The sequence below is a fragment of the Channa argus genome, chromosome 6, assembly GCF_033026475.1.
Source record: "Channa argus isolate prfri chromosome 6, Channa argus male v1.0, whole genome shotgun sequence".
Taxonomy (NCBI): domain Eukaryota; kingdom Metazoa; phylum Chordata; class Actinopteri; order Anabantiformes; family Channidae; genus Channa; species Channa argus.
The window spans coordinates 19,208,797-19,228,776 of NC_090202.1; the positions used below are offsets into that span (position 1 = coordinate 19,208,797).

A 19,980-nucleotide genomic window follows, 5' to 3' on the forward strand; every position below is an offset into this window, starting at 1 on the left:
AAAATTATTGGCACCTTGTCAAAAAGAAATAATTGCTTTTCATGCATGTGATGGTCCTGTAATTTGTATTTAGACAGACCTGTAGCAAGTAACAGCTGTGGGCAATATAGTAATCACACTTGCAACCAGTTAAGGTGGAGAAAAGTTTACTCAAACTTTGTGTTGTGTGTCACACTGAGCATGGAGAAACGAAATAAGTGTAAAGGTGTCTGTAAAGGCTCCAAGTCCATAGATCTGGACGTATACGGAAGAGCAACAAATTACAACAAAGAATGGTGGATGAGGAACCCGATTAACTTCCAAACAAATTCAAGCTGATCTGCAGACACAGGGTACAACAGTGTCAGCTCCTACTATCCGTCACCATCTGAATGAGTAGGAGACCCAGGAGGACACCACTGCTGACACAGGCATAAAAAGCAAGACTGGAGTTTGCCAAAACCTATGTGACAAAACCACAATCCTTCTGGGAACTTTTTGGTAAAGGACATCATTGCACTGTTTACAGAAAAGGAAATGGTTACAAACAAACTGCTGGAGAGTTCTGAAATTGGCAGCAATGAGTCCAGATCCTAATCTCATAGAACACCTGTGGAGAGATCTAAAAACAGCCATTGGGAGAAGGAATCCTTCAAATCTGAATGACCTGGAGCAGTTTGCAAAAGAAGAGTGGTCCAAAATTCCAATGGAGAGGTGTAAGAAACTCATTCATGGTTACAGGAGGCGACTGATTTCAGTTATTTTTTCCAGAGTGCTACCAAATAATTTAAGCGTGCCAATAATTTCATCCAGTGCATTTCTTTTGGGTTCTATGTGGAATTTTATCAGATTTGACATTTGCATTTGGAACAATTGCAAGGGTGCCACATTTTTGACTGTAAATTTGTCTGTATAATTTAATCAGTCTTTATGCAAAAGTCTGACTTTATGAAGTCAGTCATACACAAATGTCATTAAGTCACACAGGGCTTAATATGAAAATAAGCTTATCAAACTGGATGTCCACTGACAAAACACAGGCATGGGCTTTCATGTCTTATTCAACATATTTATTAATCATACAAAGAAATTGTAGAAAAAGTAATAGCAACACTGGGCTCCCGATGTAACTAAATGTAAACTGGATTTAGGTGTTAGCAACCCTGGAGTCCAATTAATAATACAGGTACGGGTAATATGGGGTTTAGAACTACAATGACTTATAAAAATAAACAGGGTCAGTGTTCTATTCACAAGCAGCATCAGCTGATTTGAGAGATGCCTCAGAAAAAGAGACAACATGATCCAGCATGCAGATGGAAAGGGTTGGAGAGTAATCTTAAATACTTTATATATTCATTACTTCATAGTTAGAAACATTTTCTATAAATGTAGATGATTTGGTACTGGGGCTTACTTCCATAGAAGTAGGCAACCAGTCAAGATCCCTCCAAAGGTAAAAGGCAGAGTGCTCTATGAAGAAAAAAGGTTTTATGTGTTTAATATAGACATGAACAGTCATGACTGTGTTGTCAGCTTAGAGAAATTGTGTGTTTTTTTTTTTTTAATACTTTTTTCTTCCCTTTTCATGCTAGAGATTATGAATCATGTGAGTGCTTAGTTCCATGACCAAGTACTTGTTCAGCTGTGCACTAATTTACCCTTATGATCAAGCCGCCGTGCCTACTTTTAGTGAAGCAGACTGCAGGATGTATACATAAACAGGACGAGCAGGTTTTGCAAGGGAATATATTTCTGGGTGGGGCAGTACAGTGATGGAGTGGTTAGAGCTGCCACCCAACAGCTACAAGGTTATGGGTTTGCATCCCCGGCTGTCTATTGGCCTTTCTTTGGCCAATAGACAGTTTGTACGTTCACCCCATTCTTGCATGGGTTTCTTCTGGGTACTCTGGTGTCCTCCCGTAGTCCAAGTTAATGGAAGTTAGATTAATTGGTGACTCTAAATTACCTGTAAGTGTGAAAGGTTGTCTGTCTGTGTATGTGTCTCTGTGTTGGCTCTGAGATGGAATGGCGACCTGTCTGGGGTGTACCTTTTGGCAGTGCTACTTTAAGGTTTTGTAATGGTGTTGGCTTAGTGTGAGGGAGTCAACAATACCACAAGTATGTTGAATGTGTGCAAACATTTCATACATCCCGTCACATTCATCTGGTGCTGCAAACTAATACCCATCGTTGAACTCATGAAATGAATTACATTTAAATGTGTTTTATAACAGATTTAGAATCAATGGATACTTTCTTTGACTGGATCAACAGGCCTCTCATCCAGTCACAGTCAGGGTGTGTCTGAATTTAAATGTGTAAGCAAAGCAAGAGCTATTAAAAAGACAAAACAGCAGACCGGTTTTGTCTATTTTGTCCAGTGACATGTGATCGTTACCTTTTTCTCTTCAGTCATTGGACTGTTCTGACTGAAGTCCCTCCTCGTATCTCTATATTTAAATCAAAGAATGTACCTGGTAGATCATCTTGGTAGATCATCTGTTGTAAGGTGCCACAGTGTCAAAATCTGAGCAAACTGCCATCATAATCTTCAGGTAACGATTTATATTTGTGCTTGTTGTGGGAGTTTGTTTTTGATGTAATTAAGCTGTAATCCGGTTATGTAAATTTGTAACCAAATGTGATGTTTTGCTGAAGCTTCAGATAATATTTTGTAATAATTTTATTGTTATGAATGAACATTAAGAGTGAATACAAATATGTATATTCTAATTTCAGGCAGCTCTTTTTGTCTTTCCACAGTGCAGCACAGTTGACTCTACTAAGCAATTTGTCACCTTCCACCCCGCTGTTAATCTCAGCTCCAGGACATAAATCCTTGTAACCATGTCTAACCAGTTTGTAAAACACCAGCATGAAAAGGACTATGTGTTCCTGATGAGAGGCTTAAAAGAGCTGGATCTATGTGGCCCCTCTGTTTCCAGTGACCTGGTGCTAACTGGAGACCATGCCTTTCCTTTAGCAATGAATAGCCAAGGACAGGTCCCCATGGCGGCCTCTCTGTATGGCCGTGGAAGGATTGTGGTCCTGGGTCATGAGGGATACCTCACTGCCTTTCCTGCTCTTGTAGAGAATGCTTTGACCTGGCTGAGAGGAGATGGGTCGGACAATGTGTCTGTGGGGGTCCACAAAAATGCTAGTGCTGTTGCTGAAAACCTCAGCAAATCCACCTTCCAAGTTGAAATTGTGGAGGCCTTTAGTAACAACCTGGGGTTTGGTGTGTATTTGACGGATGCCTACAGTGTGGGTGAAGACCCGAAGGACCTGGTTGCATTTCTGAAAGCTGGAGGAGGAGTGCTGATAGCAGGACAGGCTTGGAGCTGGGCTGAAGTTCACCCTAAAGAGAATACATTGCTTCGGTTTCCAGGGAATAAAGTTTGTGGTGTGGCTGGGATCTACCTCTCAGAGCGTCAGTGTGGGGTGGAGTGCCTGGCTATCTTCCCCCAAATCCCTTCTTCCTGGATGGGCGTGGTGTGAGTGTATGCTTCTTTTTCTTTGCACAATTGAAACAGTCCCAAGTTGTAAAATGGAAGCTTTCTAATATAATTAAAATGTTCCCGCATTCTGTCCTTTCTATCTATTTCTTTTACTCCTTTTATTTAACCAAGTAAAAACCCATTAACATTCCAAATCTCATTTTTCAAAGAGCTAAACTAAACCAGTGTGAAGCTGTAGTTGTGATAATTTGTGCTGAATACTACAAAAAGTATCAAATTATTCTGATGTTTCGTGAGTATAAAGTTTATAACAATCCTATATATTCATGTTAGCATGCTCACATTTTTGAAAGTTGTAAATACACAACAATTATATTTTTAGTCTAGGTCAAAATTGTGGATTGATCGAACATGCCATTCTTAGTTAGGCACATTTATTTGTTAATACAGATGACTTTTAACCTCAGTCGATAACTTTTGCCAGAAACGTTCCCTTTTTCAAAAGTTCAAATGAGAGGCTACAGCTTCTACAATGACAATCCATTTCTCTCTGTGTGTCTTTTCCTTCGCTTTCCCTGTTTAATATAGACTTGGTAAGGATTTTGAGGATGACTTGGAATTCTTACTCGAAGGAATTTCAGAATTTAATCTCACGGATGGGGTACTAGCTTCTGAACTCCTGGTTCACGGCCCTCTAGCCTTCCCCATCGGTGCCACAGAGGATGGACGGGGATTCCTGGCAGGAGCCTACTATGGGCAGGGACGAGTTATTGTCATCTCACATGAAGGACTTCTGAGACGAGAGGTGGGGTCAGAAATCTGGGACTGGTTGGATGAGCGTGACATCAATCATATGCTGTAGCTATCAGATGGATTATTTGTTTTTATGTAGGCTCTGTGTAGTGTGTTAGATAGTGGGACATACAGTATGCTTAACCTGCCAAATATTTTAATGTGATTATCAAATAACTGTCTGTCATAGTAACGGTCCTTCATTATTACAGACACTGGCACCAGTTTGGAACAATGTCATTAACTGGTTGGATGAAGGTCGCAATGGGGTCATTGGCGTTTCGCCAGACCTCAACGAAGCCTTTGACCTCTACAGCAAGTTAGGATTTAACTGCATGAAGACAAACATCAGTGAGGACCTGAGTGTATTTGTATGTACAGCATACAACGATGAACATGCAGAGGAAATTAAACACTTTGTAGCAGAGGGAGGTGGCCTGCTGATTGGTGGACATGCCTGGTGGTGGGCACAGACACACCAAGGCCAGAACCCAATGATAGATTTCCCAGGTATGATAATGCACCAGCAAGTTGTTTTCTATTCTGCAGATTATCCTCTCTACTAAAGGTCCCCCACACTACGTTATTTACCACACCTGATAGGAGGCCCACGCACTTGTAGTGATGAAGGGATGGAATTAAAATATTGTTTTATTTACTCTATATGAATGCAGAGAGCAGGTGAGTGTGGGAAGTGAGATTGCTGGAAAAGAAAGGAAAGTTTGAGGCCATCTGGTGGCTGAATTGAGAATTGCTGGAGGCAGAACAAAAGGCAAAAATAAACATAACTGAGTAGAGTTCCCTGTTTGCCAAATGGTTACAGCACTTACGCAATAACTGGACCACCCTGGGCTTAAAGCTGACAAGAGGTCTTTGCTGCATGTCAAAATGCATCTCTTCTTCCGTGTTTCCTGTTTCCTCTTCAATTCATACTATCGAATAAAGGACAAATAATATCCTAAGAAATACACAGACTACTTAGATCAAATTGCAATTCTTTTGTCTGGCAGGGAACAAGATCCTGAACAAAATGGGCATTAGTGTGATGGAGAAGACAATTGAGGAAGGTTCCTACAAGGCACCAGTTCCTAGCCAGGTCATGAAAGACACCTACAACTTCCGCCACCTTCTACACCGCCTTTCGGATCATGTTAATGAGGGGGAGGAACTGACTGGCAATGAGCAGGACAACCTAAAAAAACTGGGAGGGGACTGTGCCAACTACTTGCGCATGAATGCTCACGACTCCTCCTCCTATGCACAGATGGTGTCCACCCTTGTTGATGTCTTAAAGAAGTCAGGCTTGCCACAGGTGGGTCATTAATGACTTTAAAGTCAATATGATTTTTAGTATTTTTGTATGTAAATCTATAGTATGACATGCTGTTACCTGTTTTTGAAAGGGGTTCAGATGATCGTAGAAGTAAACAGAAGTTCATATACATAAATAAAAAAAAAAAACCACACTCCAGTAAAAAGAACAGTACATAGAACTAACATATCTGCATATTGTCTTATAAGGTTTTTGTATATCATTAGGTCTTGTTTAGCATCATTTTTTTTTTTTTAATTTTCAAAAATTTTTTCAGGTTAGTGAAAGTTCCCCTGTGACTGCTCCCAAAGACCACCTACTCCTTAGTGTGGGAACAGAGGTGTATAAATCTCACCCAGATCGTGATGCTCTGCTGCCCTACCTCATCAAGGATAACCCACTGATGCCCGTTGTCTATAATCGGAAGATCAGCTTTAATGTTAACACAGCAGGTCAGGCCAGATCATGTCAGACTACTGGTGTACTTAGTTGACATAGCAGCAATCTGTGTGCTTTTACATTACAATACTGTGTGTGTGTATTTTAGAAGGGGAGGAGTGGCTCAGTACAGGACTCTATATCTCTCGTGGCATGAAGACCTACATAGCCACACCAAAAGAGATTGTCAACAAAGGCTGGAAGGTAAATAGAAGAAGATTCCCCTACTAACACTGTCAAGAGATTCGTAAATTGTACATATTTAATAAAGTAGCAATGTGCTCACTGTGCAGTTGGACTGATTTGAGACAATACATACTTCATGGTCCTGGTTTTCAAAGCAGTTCAGTTCTACATAACATTTTCCATGTCTTCCTCAGATCCAGATTGGCTGTCAGACAGACTTTCTGAGGGCAGAAGAGTTGAAAAGAGCACCATGTGTTCATGATAATTTTCCCATAACCTCAGAGATGATGCAGGTGTGGAACCTCTGGGGGGGCCTCATCTACCTAGTGGCCCCACCCAAAACACAGTTGGGTGGAGTACAGGTCACTGTACAGATGGCTGTACCTGCACCATTTTATAAATCTGGTAAATCACTTTTTGGACATTTTTGTGGGTAATAAGACAAAAGTAGTAGCATTCATACTGTTAGCGTGTACATTAAGTCATTGTCAGCATGCATCCGAGGGTATGTGGAACCATACATTTAAGAGCCAGAGATCTAAAGGATCTGCTGAAGCATGAGGTTAAGCTTTATGCTCTGAAGAGAACAAACACAGTCAAAGCCACTTTTACACATACTGCTTTCTCCACTCCTCACTTTACAGGTGTGACAACAGCTGCTGAATGGTCTTTGTTGCGCACAGCTCCTGCTCCATGGGCAGAGTTGGAGTTTGAAAACATCATCCTTACTGTACCATCAGAAGTTGTTCGTGGTCTAGATCGCCCTGATGAGTTGGCAGCACACTGGGACACCATCATGAGAAGCATTGCTGACCTGGCTGCCATTCCACACAAATTTCCGCGCAAAGAACGTTTTGTAACTGATGTGCAGATTTCCCATGGTAAGTGTATTTGGCTGTGTATTCTGTGTATCATCCCTGCTGTGTGCTGTATTTGGATGTAACTGCAAAATGTTAAAGTGAAAGACTTTCTCAGTGACACTAGCAAGTGAATACATTTTCAATTGAACAGGTCAAAGTGAGGCATACCTTTGGTGCTCTCCTCTCATTTGATGGACTTGATCGTGAGATCAAGAATTTGATTAGTTTTTTTTTTTGTCATTCAGGTTGGATGCATTGTGGTTATCCTGTCATGGCACACAAGGTCACAGCAGATGAGCTGGTTAGTGTTGAACATGCTAGGAGCCAAGGCCTGTGGGGTCCCATCCATGAACTTGGACACAACCAACAGAGAAGCTGCTGGGAGTTCCCAACACACACCACAGAGTGTACATGCAACCTCTGGTCTGTGTATGTGCATGAAGAAGTTCTAGGAGTACACAGGTCAAAGGTGAAAAAAATATTAGTTGGGGCAATTAAACTTTTGTTGAGGTCACAATCATGTCATTTTTCGACTGCTCAACAATATTATGTGATGAGTGAATTATGTTTGATGCAGGCTCAACCCGCTATGACCCCAGAAAATGCGAAGAGTCGTATAGAGGAGTATGTTAAAGGGGGAAGGAATCTCAGCAGCTGGGAAATGTTTGTTGCCCTGGACACATATATGCAGGTGAGAGACAATTTCTGTATAGTATTATAGGATGTCTAGACTTTATGCCATATCTTTGTATGTTTATGTAACTTTATAACTGGCCAAAAACCAACCAGAGGAAGTGCAATGGTATGAAAATGCCCCACATGGTATGTCCCATTGACAGAGAGCTGTGGTGGCTGATAATGTTACTATAAAGCCTATTTAGATCAGAGTTATATTGCTATTACAGTTTCCTTCATCTATGTCTCCTTTCATGTAGCTCCAGGAAAGATTTGGTTGGGATGCCTTTAAGAAGGTGTTTTCTGCCTACCATCAGATGAGTAACTTTCCCAATGACAACAAAGGAAAGATGAACCTGTATGCTGAGACTTTCTCTCAGACTGTGGGGATGAACCTTTGTGGATTTTTCAAGTCCTGGGGTTGGCCTATTGAAGCATCCACTGAGGAGAAACTCTCCAACCTGCCTCCCTGGACTGACCACCCCATGGTCCAGTATGGCTGAACATCAGACTGCTGATGATTTAGAATGCAGAAAGTGTGTTGTCTTTTGCAGGGAATTTAGCTGAATAGGACGGTACCACATTAAGTTCATTATTGTAACAAAGTAATTTTTTTTTCAAAAGCCTTTGAGAAAAGTTTGACAAAAAACACTCTACAACAATATCAAACACAAAGTAATAACCTTTAATTTCTGCTGAAAACTATGACAAATATAAACAGAAGTGTTGCTTCATTTAACCAACATTCAGCAATTAATTTAAGCAATGTAAATAACAGAAGTGTTTCTTTATTTTAAGCAGAACTCATGTTTCTGGAGAACATTGCCTTATCATTAGGTAACCTTTACCTCTGTGGAAACATAATAACTTGCCAAATAATGCTGAATGTAATTCCCATGTATTGTAAAATGATGTGTTTAAACCGTAAAGTTAAAATACAATGCAGAAAAAAATGCCCCATTTCATAAAAATTCATAATAGAAGTTGCATTGTTATATATTTAAGTTAAACACATCCTGTTCTAACATAACTCCAGGAAATAAACAAAATATGTTATTCAACTAATGTTTTTGCACTTTTGATGCTTTCTGTTTTTTGTAACATGCTTTACTTGTTTTACTGCCACTAGGACACTGGTGATTGTAATGAAATGAGCAGTGTGAAGGTTCTGAATGAGTGGATTAAAAAAAAAAGGACCACGAGTAGATGATGTTAGTACGACCTAAAAGTAGGCCAGGCAAAACCTGATGAAGGTCCAGAGCAGCCAAGTGCAGTGCAAAAAAATTTTGTCCGAGTTTGAAAACAGTTTTGAATCAGCCTAATCATGCTGTAATAATTTTTATTTTTATTTTTGTCCTTTCGGCTTATCCCATGAGTTCAGGGTCACCACAGCGGATCTTTGTCCGCATGTTGATTTGGCACAGTTTTTACAACAGATGTCCTTTCTGACGCAACCCTCCCCAATTTCTACCGGGCTTGGACCAGCACTGCCCAGCTGGGGAGGGGAATGGGCTGTTAGGGGTTCAGCGTCTTGCCCAGAGACACTTTTACATATAGCCAGGGCCAGGGATTGAACCACGGACCCTGTGGTCCGTGGACGACTGCCTTTACCAACTGATAATCATTATACTGTAATAAATGTTTAATTGCTAACCCTTAAGAACAAATTGCAGTTTTCAATCTATTATAGTTGCGTACAGTAAAATAATAAAAATGAAATCACTGTAAATGTTTGCATCCACTTAATAAAATAATTAAAATTTTACTTTAATCAGTTTCTGATGAGGGAACATGTGTAGTAGCATGTGCATTGAATATTATATTTAAGAAAATAAAATTCTGTTTTATTCTTTTTGACTTTACAAAAAGAAGGAATTGGAACTTATCACCTAACTGTTCATAGACAGATGCAGATATAAAGTCCTAGTGCATTAAAATGCAACAAAATCAGTTGGTGGGTCTCTTTTTGGCTTTGTTTCAACACTGTAACATTGACGTAAAAAGTTATTTTGTGAAATACAGTATTGAGTCAAGCAGATCCCATTCTATACTGTATTGAGGTTAGCTTGGTTTGGTAACATTTGAGAAATCATAATCACGTGTCTATATTTTCTTAAATTACACATAAAACCCTGTTTCTCTCTTGGAATGCTGTGTAAAATGTAAAACAAAAAAGAATGTAGTGACTTACAAATCGTTTACAATCTGCATTGAACTGAACATTGTAGAAAGCAAACATAAGACACATCCCCTGTCCCAATTTATTTATAACCACCTGTCACGTTGGTCAAAAGTCAGCATGGCCACATTGAGCAGTCTTCAGCTACACAGCCCCATATACAGCAAAATCTGATGCAATGCGTGCAAAGGTAGCACAAATGCACATTGGCGTATAAAAATCTCTACTACAAATAATGTACCACTTCAAATGATTATTAAAGAAGAAATAGCAAACAGAATATCTGCATTTTACTGAGTATATAAGCAAACGTACTCCACTAAGAAAACAATATATTTTGAACAAAACTGATCACCGCTAATTATGGTAAAACATGTACAGTAAATAATAAAAGAAAAAGGGATTACTGTTGGTTAAGGTGGAGTTGATTTTAACCACTTCATGTGCTGACAGATGGTTAACCCATTATGATACATCAGCATTTATTAGTTAATAATAATATTATAAAAACATATGCTACTTTTCTATTCCACCAAGCTGACCAGTATAGGTTTCAAAGGATTTGCAAATGATTGCATTTTTTCATTCATCTTTTAAAGAGTGCTCCATTGTTTTTGGAAAGAGGGTTGGTACAGTTGCAGCAATGCAGTGGGTTTGCACATAAAGGGTTTTGCCAAGACTAGTGGAACAACGTCAACAATTATGGTGCATCTGCTCAGCACCAAACAGCCGACACGGTTAGCTAGATGATGAACATAGACTTAAATCATGTAAGCTTTGATGTGGAGGCTTTCAGTCATCAGCTGTGTTTAGACTTGTTTAGATTTGTTCAGTTGTCATGACTCATCTTCCAGATCAATTTAATTGAATAAAACAAGAGTTGAGGGACAGCAAAAGCAGACATAAAATAAATATTTCATAATTATAATGAGTATTACCAAAGATATTACAATATTGGTAAATGTGTTTTTTTAATGAGTCATTCACCACTTTTTGGTAATACCATTTTCATGAGAAACGTTTATTGCAACATAAGTTCTGCCTTTTTGTTCTTTAAAAGATTCCTTTTGTTCTTAGCTCTGGCTACTAGCTTTAGCTCGTTCCGTTTTTGGAAAGCTGCTGCATTGTGTTGACGACCAGATTAAGTTTAAGGTAAAAACAATTTCTGTCTTGTTCGTTCGAATCTCTGAACCAGTTCTACATGGACACTTATTACTTATTCATGTTCAACACATTAGCTCTCTTTCTATTCCCAGCTTGACTGACAACATACATTAAACTGGATTCAACTGTTAAATTGTGTTTGTAATATTACAATTTAAATCTCACTGATCACACTTGTTTTCAGCACCTCATTCTCTTCATTCAACTTTCAACACTTTAATCATTTTAAACATGGCGATCCAACCCTATCATGAAGCCTACATGTTCCTGATGAAAGGACTGAAAGAGCTGGACTTCCCTGGTGAAGCTGTTCCCTGTGACCTTGTGCTGACTGGAGACCGGGCCTTTCCTTTAGCAATAAACAGCCAAGGCCAGGTCCTGATGGCTGCCTCTCTCTATGGCCTTGGAAGGATTGTGGTCCTGAGCCATGAGTGCTACCTCGCCACCTTTCCTGCTCTGGTAGAGAATGCTCTGACCTGGCTGATGGGAGATGGATCTGACAATATGTCTGTGGGGGTCCACAAACATCTCCATGTTGTTTCTGATAACCTCACCAAATCCAGCTTCCAAACTAAAGTTGTGGAGACCTTCAGTAACAACCTGGGCGTTGGTGTGTATGTGACAGATGCCTACAGTGTGGGTGAAGACCCGAAGGACCTGGTGGCATTTCTGAAAGCTGGAGGAGGAGTGCTGATAGGAGGTCAGGCATGGAACTGGGCTGCACATCACCCTAAAGAAAGCACACATCTTAAATTTCCAGGAAATAAAGTGTCTGGTGTGGCAGGGATCTACTTTTCTGACAATTATGGCAAAGTAGAAAACCTGCCTGTCTCCCCTCAGGTCCCATTCTACTGGATGACTTTAAAGTAAGTAGAAACTTTTGACTGTGTCCCAATTTGGGATATGCAATTTTTTGTTTTATTATGAAAACTTGTCTAATCTTAAATGCAACACAAACATTCTGGAGTCGCCCTGGATAGATACATGTCACAGAACTAATTAAGTTTTATACCCTGTAAGACTGGTAGCGTTTCATATCTGTTTTAAGGTTGTTTCACTGAGAAATACAAGCAGTTAACGAAAAGGTTTTTCACAATTTAAGAATATAAATTAATACTGTAAATAATAGAATTCAAAGACTAGTTTCATCCTATTATTATTAAACTCTAATACCTGGCATGCTGGTAGATATCACATCGTGTGTAATTTATTACAGAGTTGGTAAGGACTTTCAGGATGACTTGGAGTTCTTACTCAAGGGGATTTCAGAGTTGAACCTCCAGAGTGAGAGTGGGCTAGTGGCCTCTGAGATTCTGGTCCATGGTCCTCTAGCCTTCCCTATAGGTACCACAGAGGATGGCCGGGCTTTTCTGGCAGGAGCCTACTATGGGAAAGGACGAGTTGTACTGATCTCACATGAAGCACTTCTGTCAGTAGAGGTGTGGTCTTTCTTTTATTTGAACTAAGAAAATACTGTAAATAAAATATTTTTTATCAAGTAAAGCAAATGCTTAAATGAAGTTACTCTAAATTAATTTTAAAAATATTTTTGCCATCAAGATTTCTGCTGATTTTTAATGACCACCAGATAATTTAGTGTGAAGCATTAATTAATCAAATTTGTAAAAAATTTCTATGTGACTGATAAATTTTCTGTCCTGTATAATTGAAATTTATTACAGACAATGGCTCCTTTTTGGAACAACGTCATACGCTGGTTGGATGAAGGTCGAACTGGGGTTGTTGGAGTTGTGCCAAAGCTTAGCAACACATTTAACCTCATCAAAGACTCAGGATTCAATTGTGCAAAGACAAAATTCAGGAAAGATCTGAGTGTGTTTGTGTGTACAGCATACAGCGATGAACATATGAAAGAAATCCAAGACTTTGTGGCAGAGGGAGGAGGCCTGCTGATTGGTGGACATGCCTGGCATTGGGCACAAACACACTCGGAGCAAAACCCAATGACGGGCTTTTCAGGTATAAAACAGTGTGTATTGTTTATATACATCTATTATAGTATACAGTGCTTAACACGATACAAAAATGGTGGCAATTATCCTTAAAATAGTACTGGTGAGAAACCAATTTGTAATTACCTATAACCAGCTAAAGCTGAAATAATTCAGGCTAAATATTCTCCTGACTCTCCCTCAACCCGATATTATATAGCCAGTCTGTTTTACTGCCGCTGCAGCTTCCTTCTGGGAGTGTCTCTTTCAACTTTTTTTCCTTATTTGGAGACATATATGTTGAGGCTGGTTCCTGTTCATCAGCCACCCCTGCTCTGCCATCTGCAAAACAATTCACATACATTCTTCACACTATGTCACTATGTTCAGTTTTACTATTTCTTGTACAATATTTTAGTTACGCTATGTTCTGTGCACTTCTCTTATAACACATGTTACATACTGAAGTAATATTTTCCACACCACTCTGAAAACTGCTATCAACTACTGCTTCCTTAATGACAAAGTAGAGAAGCTAGAAAAAGTTACACAGGTAGATGAAATAAAAAGAAAACATTTAGATTAAGAGTTCAGGAGCAGTGTCAGGCAAAACTGTCAGACAAAAATCAGACATGCATACGCTTACATAAAATAATGAATATCAAGCATATGATTTTGGCCTTTGCACTAGTCCAAAACGTTTTGGTTTCAGGTCAGATTTTGTATTTACAGGGAATAAGATCCTGAACAAAATGGGCCTGAGCCTGCTGGAGACAACAATTGTAGAAGGCTTCTTCAAGGCACCTGTGACCAGCCAGGCCTCCAAAAACAGCTACCACTTGTATCGCCTTCTACGCCGTACTGCTAGTCATGTAATAGAGGGTAAGAGACTGACAAAGTCTGAGGAGGAAGGCCTCAAAAAACTGGGTTCAGACTGTGCAAACTACTTGCAAATGAAGGCTAATGACTGGTACTCCTATGGACTGGTGGTGTCCACTCTCACTGACATATTAAAGAAGCTGGGGATGCCACAGGTGAGCTGTGAATCATCTAATAGCAGAGATTCTATGAGTCAATATTTTGTAGTTTCAAATGCAACTGTTTGTAAGTTTGTAAGTAGAAGGCGCAAGAATTATTGCACTATATCATAAAAATATTTCTTCCTTGGGTTTGATTCAGCTATACAGTAATACTGTATGTAGTATCTGCACGGGATCTGATGTTGTTTTTGTAACTACAGATACTGTCAAGCTTTGAGCGACCTCTTACAGAACAGTCATCTTTGTTTTCATTATTTAATTATGTTTTGTGTTCAACATGTTGATTTGTTTTCTTTTAAGGTGAATGAGAAAAACCCCGTAAAAAATCCCATGGACCACCTACTCCTCAGTGTGGGGACAGAGGTGCTTAATGTTTGCCCGGACCCTGTTGCCCTCCTGCCCTACCTCATCAAGGATAAACCACTGAGTCCAGTTGTTTGTAATCGAAAGATCAGAATAAATGCTAATACGGCAGGTCAGATCACAATGATGTAGACAAATGCATAAAAATTATATGAAATTAAATATGGTCTAACTTACAGTACTTCAGCAGTCTGTTTGCCTTTGCATTACAGTTTACATGTTTGTTTGTGTGTGTGTTTCTGTGTGTGTGTGTGTGTAGCAAAAAGGGAGTGGATCAGTACAGGACTCTACCTCTCTCCAGGTATGAAGACCTACATGATCATACCAGCAGAGTTCACCAACAAAGTATGGAAGGTACAGTACAAGAAAGCAACAAATACATCAAGTTTTGATGTATATATACATATACAGCCGAAAAAATATGTCCATCCATTCACTATCCAAAATGCGTAGCCTGTTACGGGAGAATGACAGGTGGTGGAGTCTGTCATAGATGTCAGTGGGCAAGAGGTGGGGTACTCGTTAGAGAAGTCATCGGTTTATTGTTTACTCACATTCACACTTATGGACAAGTCACCAGGTAATCGAAGTCCATGTCTTTGGGCTGTAGGATGAAACCAAATTGCCTGGAATAGAAACCTATTCAAGCACAGAGAAAATTTTACAATTCATGGTCCCTGTCTTCAAAGTAGTCAAACATTCTTTGTCTTCCTCAGATCCAGATTGGCTGTCAGACGGACTTTTTGAAGGCTGATGAGTTGAAAAGAGCACCACGTGTTCATAAGATCTTTCCCATAACCTCAAAGAGGATGCAGGTGTGGAATCTCTGGGGGGGTCTTATCTACCTAGTGGCACCACCTAATACACAAGTGAAGGGAGTAGAGGTCATAGTGGAAAAGGCTGTATCTGCACCATATTATAAATCTGGTAAGTTTCTGGTGTATTGATGCTATGTTGGTATATAAGATGGTTTAAAATCTCTCTTTTGTATAAACAAAGGGATTTGAGTTGTACAGTACTTGCTCTTTCTAAAGTGCCCAAATTTCACTGCCTGATCTAAATTCAATGCCCTAACCTTCAAATATGTAAACAGTGAAGACCAGCTAGTCATGATAGAATGATGGTGTCAAGGCCAAATGAGTAGAACTTCTCTGTTGCTGCTGGTAAACACAACATCCAATGTTGACCTCTCCAGCACTGGCGAGAACAAAGCATTGAATTCATTTGCTGAAAGTGTGACAGCTATTACATTCTAAAACACAAATAAATGTGGTCACACCTCCACACAACCCTGCAGAAAGGATTTTGTGTCAATGCAGCACACTTCATCCTCCTGTCTGCGCTAACCTTTCTGACAATGTGCTCGTGTATATGTGGTCAAACAAACAGACAGAACTGAAGCTGGATGCATGTTATGACCATGAGTAATTTAGTGTTGCTGAAGCTAGTCCTAGTGATGTCCTAGTCCTGTAGAAAAAAAAGGAGAACCACGAACAGCTCCAGCTATTGGAATCAGCTTCATTCTAAGACCTGTTATTTGCATAACTACATGGGTGTCAGTAGATTAAAAATTAACAATTCACAAAAATAACGTAATAAAAATAAAAAGTTGTAGTTTTTATATTATTATTCTGTTTTCCTTTTCAGGTGAGACAACAGCAGGTGACTGGTGCTCTCTGCGTACAGCTCCTGCTCCATGGGCAGAGTTGGAGTTTGAAAACATCATCATTACTGTACCATCAGAATTTGTTCGTGGTCTCAATCACCTTCATGAGTTGGCAGCACTCTGGGATGCCATCATGAGACACATCGCTGACCTGGCTGCCATTGCACACAAATTTCCTCGCAAAGAACGAATTGTAACTGATGTCCAGATTTCGGCTGGTAAGTGTGTTTTACTGTTAATGATTGAATGAGATCCTCTGCAAGAACACAGGCTAAAATAATAAATGTTTGCTTTTAACTTTATTTTCAAAGGATGTGTTTGCTGTAGTGTACTGTGTGTAGGCTCAAGAGTCATCCACAACACATGTAAATTGCTCCTATATAGGTACAATGCATGCAGGTTATCCAGTTATGGGACACACACCCACAGCAGCTGAACTGGTCAGTGTTGACATTGCCAAGAGTAAAGGCTTGTGGGGCCCCATCCATGAACTGGGACACAACCAACAGAGAAGCTGCTGGGAGTTCCCACCTCACACCACAGAGTGTACATGCAACCTGTGGTCAGTGTATGTGCATGAAGAGGTGCTGGGCATCAAAAGAGCAAAGGTGGAGTAAATCAGTGTTATTTCTGACACCATAAGGGAAAGAAAACAAGTCTTTTTTAATCCTTTATTTGCTTTTCATTGGGATTATATGGTCTCACAATAATCTAATTCCATCACTATCAATGCAGGCTCATCAAGATCTGATTTTAACAACTCGGAACCAACGAGCAAAAGAGTATGTTAATGGAGGAAGGAACCTCAGCAGTTGGCATGTGTGGGTGGCCCTGGAGACATATATGCAGGTAGATAAATGTTCAATATTACACTCTGTATGTACTAACTTGGATCATTTTGGAGTCACTTTTAAGACAGACTACCTTGTTTGCTTCCATGCAGCTCCAGGAGAAGTTTGGTTGGGATGCCTTTAAGAAGGTGTTTGCTGCCTACCATAAGATGAGCAACTTTCCCAGTGAAAACAAAGAAAAGATGAACCTGTATGCTGAGACTTTCTCTCAGACTGTGGGGATGAACCTGTGCACCTTCTTTAAATCCTGGGGTTGGCCCATTGACGCATCCACTGAGGAGAAACTCTCCAACCTGCCTCCCTGGACTGACCACCCCATGGTCCAGTATGGCTGAACATCAGACTGCTGAGGATTTAAAATACAGAAAGTGCGTTTTATTTACAGTGTGCAACTTAATCTACTGCTAACATGAAATTTGTAATCAGTCCTCGCTGCTTGTTTCAGTTCCTCTGTTTGTTGATTAGAGAACTGCTGAATCAACACTGTCAGAGTGACAAATCAACCAACTAGCTGTTCTGTGCTGCTCTTAAAATTAAAGAAAACTGTACAAGTTCACTTATGAATCATCATACTGTACTAACAATAATCATATAATTCATCATTTTGTAAAGAACGTGTAATCTGTAAACTGCTCTTCACATTGTTTGTTTAATTGACCCATTTGCTGCTAAAAAACAAATGAAAAATTATTTACTGTACCCATTGTTATTCCCTCTTTTATTCCCTGTAGCTGCTGTAGACTTCTCCCATAGCCCCACTGTGAATTTAGATATGGGGTCCTACTGTATTACACAAAAAGAAAAAAAAAGGATTCTGATTGTGGTTTTGTTTTATCACTATGTGATTGACTATGTGATAGAGCTTACTTCTCCACATTTTACAGAAAAGGTTTTTCACAAAGGTTAAGTGGTAACATTATTTCCGCTAACAAAAACACAAATGTCCATATATCATATACTTTGCCATCACTAATGTCCATTTTGAAATCAACTTACTCTCAAAAGATTTAATTTGTAGAGGTGATGCAAAAGAATAAAAATGTCTCAACTTTTGGATAAGGTGTTGGACATCACATTCAAAATAAGCAGGTCAATATTATCCCCAAAGTACCATCTGATTTGGTGTCTTTGTACTATTTTATTAAATTAAAAAATTAAAAATTAATCATCGTATTCAATTTTATTTACATTTTACAGAGTATCCAGACTTTTTTCAAAATAATGACATACCATTTACACATATCAAGTACCAGAATTCAACCAGTGACATTGCAATTAGTGGTTATTGGCACAACTAGTGGAACAAGTTACACAAAAATGGTCCCTCTTACTTCAAATGCTCCACTTATCTTCCATATCATGGCATGTGATTACAGCGCATTGTTTGTTGGTGGTATGCAGCTTACGCTTATAGTTACAGCATCCTGTGCATGTGAACAACAGCTCCTTATCAGGACTGACAGAGGAAACAGTGCAGTGATTAAAGACAGAAAGGAATTGTGAAACTTATCCTGTACAGGCCACTTTGTGTTAGTTTTGGGTTTACTTAGATGTGAGCATATTTTGATTCATAAAGAAAAAGACAGAATCTTATGGCGATTATGTTTATTTCACCCTGCCACTCTTCATCTAACAACTCTACACACAGTTACCTGGTTTCTGTCATACCAATATTCAGCAGATACACAGGTGGATCGTTTTCAATAAACATTAAATAAAAAAATGATATGAATGATGAATGAATGACAGCAGTAGCAGTAGAGTGGGGTAGTATAGTCAACACCAGACACCAGCATTTTATCTTCTAAAAATAATTACAAAAGTTTAAAATTACACAAGCCAGCAGTAAACTGCTGTCATAAGGATGCTTGCCTCCCTAGGAATGAAGGCAGAAAGCTGTCACTTGTTCCCTGGCAGAGAAAGAGAGACATCTGTATCAAGAACATAACAAAGCAGCAGCCCTAGGTTGAAAATTAAACAGCTTGGAGTTTGGATTATCTGATAAACTCAAATTTAGTGCATGTTCAGGTCAAACCTGCAGTTTTACAGGCAACATGTGAACTTTGATCATTTCAGGAGAAGAGAGAAGCATTTCTTGAAATAGCCTAATATTAGGCTAAAGAAAAGCTGCATTTATTTATTTGTTTTATAGATATTTTGTCATTAGGTGGAAAAGTCAAATAAGTTGGTTTGAGATGACAGGTTGCAGAGGAGCTGCTCCAGGTGGTCTGACACCAAAACCTCACACAGTAGAGATTTATTATTTGACCTTAACACTCCTGGCATCTCTCAAAATATCCATAGGTTTATTAGGTTTATTCAATAACAACAAAGGAGGGGACATTGTAGTTCTCTATAGATTTCTAATAAATACATCACATCCTCATCTGAGCAATAAATGCAGGAAACAAGGTAACTTAAGAGGCTTTGTGTACTTTTTATTGTCATTGTAATGTATTAACCAAACAGTGATTACTGAAAGAAGCACGCTATAGTAAAGAAAACTGATAATATAGTTTAAAATTCCTTCCCTAATTAATTGCCAACTTGTCACATATACAGCTACTCTATATGTTGCATGGTTATTACAGTAAAGACACAGTATAATTTGTTTAGAAAATTCAACACTTTATGACTTTTTATCAAGCTAATATTACCTCCACTAATACTACAGAGCATTGGAAAATCCTTGTTGATCAGAAGTCAGTTTTTCTCACTGTCAAGACTTGCTGTGTATTTAAAGAATTGAGGTTGTTTTTATGAGATTAATAATATGTTTGCTATATGTGTGAATTAATGTCAGTCTTAACAGATAGTTACTGGCAAACATACCAATAAACACTCGCTAAATTATGGGCTGTACTGTACAATGTGTCTTCAAACCTGTTGTTATGTGCAGCCTCAGTTATCTGTCCTCCACAATGACTGTCACAGTGAATTTCTGAGTTCCTAGAAAACAGGAGACAAAAACATTTTTATGTGTTCAATCTGCATCTACAATTCAAGAAAATAAAAAACAAAAAAACAGATTTGAATCATGAACAGTCTCTTATTGTGCAATC

The 19,980-nt window shown here is 39.1% G+C and overlaps 2 protein-coding genes across 3 annotated transcripts; both read left to right on the plus strand.

Moving 5' to 3' along the window:
* The first annotated feature begins 2,241 nt into the window (after positions 1-2,241).
* Positions 2,242-8,768, plus strand: LOC137128692 (TRPM8 channel-associated factor homolog). 2 transcript variants are annotated; one of them, XM_067507124.1, is made up of 13 exons: positions 2,242-2,300; positions 2,395-2,537; positions 2,746-3,476; positions 4,029-4,245; positions 4,445-4,742; positions 5,243-5,544; positions 5,822-5,996; positions 6,092-6,186; positions 6,363-6,573; positions 6,813-7,049; positions 7,274-7,497; positions 7,606-7,719; positions 7,964-8,768. In XM_067507124.1, exons 3-13 carry the CDS (start codon positions 2,830-2,832, stop codon positions 8,204-8,206), a joined length of 2,763 nt encoding a protein of 920 aa, XP_067363225.1. In that variant the 5' UTR covers positions 2,242-2,300; positions 2,395-2,537; positions 2,746-2,829; the 3' UTR covers positions 8,207-8,768. The 2 variants fall into 2 exon arrangements, with proteins under 2 accessions (XP_067363225.1, XP_067363226.1); XM_067507125.1 differs by lacking the exon at positions 2,242-2,300 and having other exon boundaries at positions 2,375-2,537.
* A 2,199-nt stretch (positions 8,769-10,967) lies between these two features.
* LOC137128694 (TRPM8 channel-associated factor homolog) lies at positions 10,968-18,015 on the plus strand. The gene is made up of 12 exons (XM_067507128.1): positions 10,968-11,034; positions 11,231-11,912; positions 12,263-12,485; positions 12,729-13,026; positions 13,731-14,032; positions 14,339-14,513; positions 14,661-14,755; positions 15,118-15,328; positions 16,049-16,285; positions 16,452-16,675; positions 16,803-16,916; positions 17,011-18,015. The coding sequence occupies exons 2-12, from the start codon at positions 11,278-11,280 to the stop codon at positions 17,251-17,253; spliced, it is 2,757 nt and encodes a 918-aa protein (XP_067363229.1). The 5' UTR covers positions 10,968-11,034; positions 11,231-11,277; the 3' UTR covers positions 17,254-18,015.
* Positions 18,016-19,980: the final 1,965 nt, after the last annotated feature.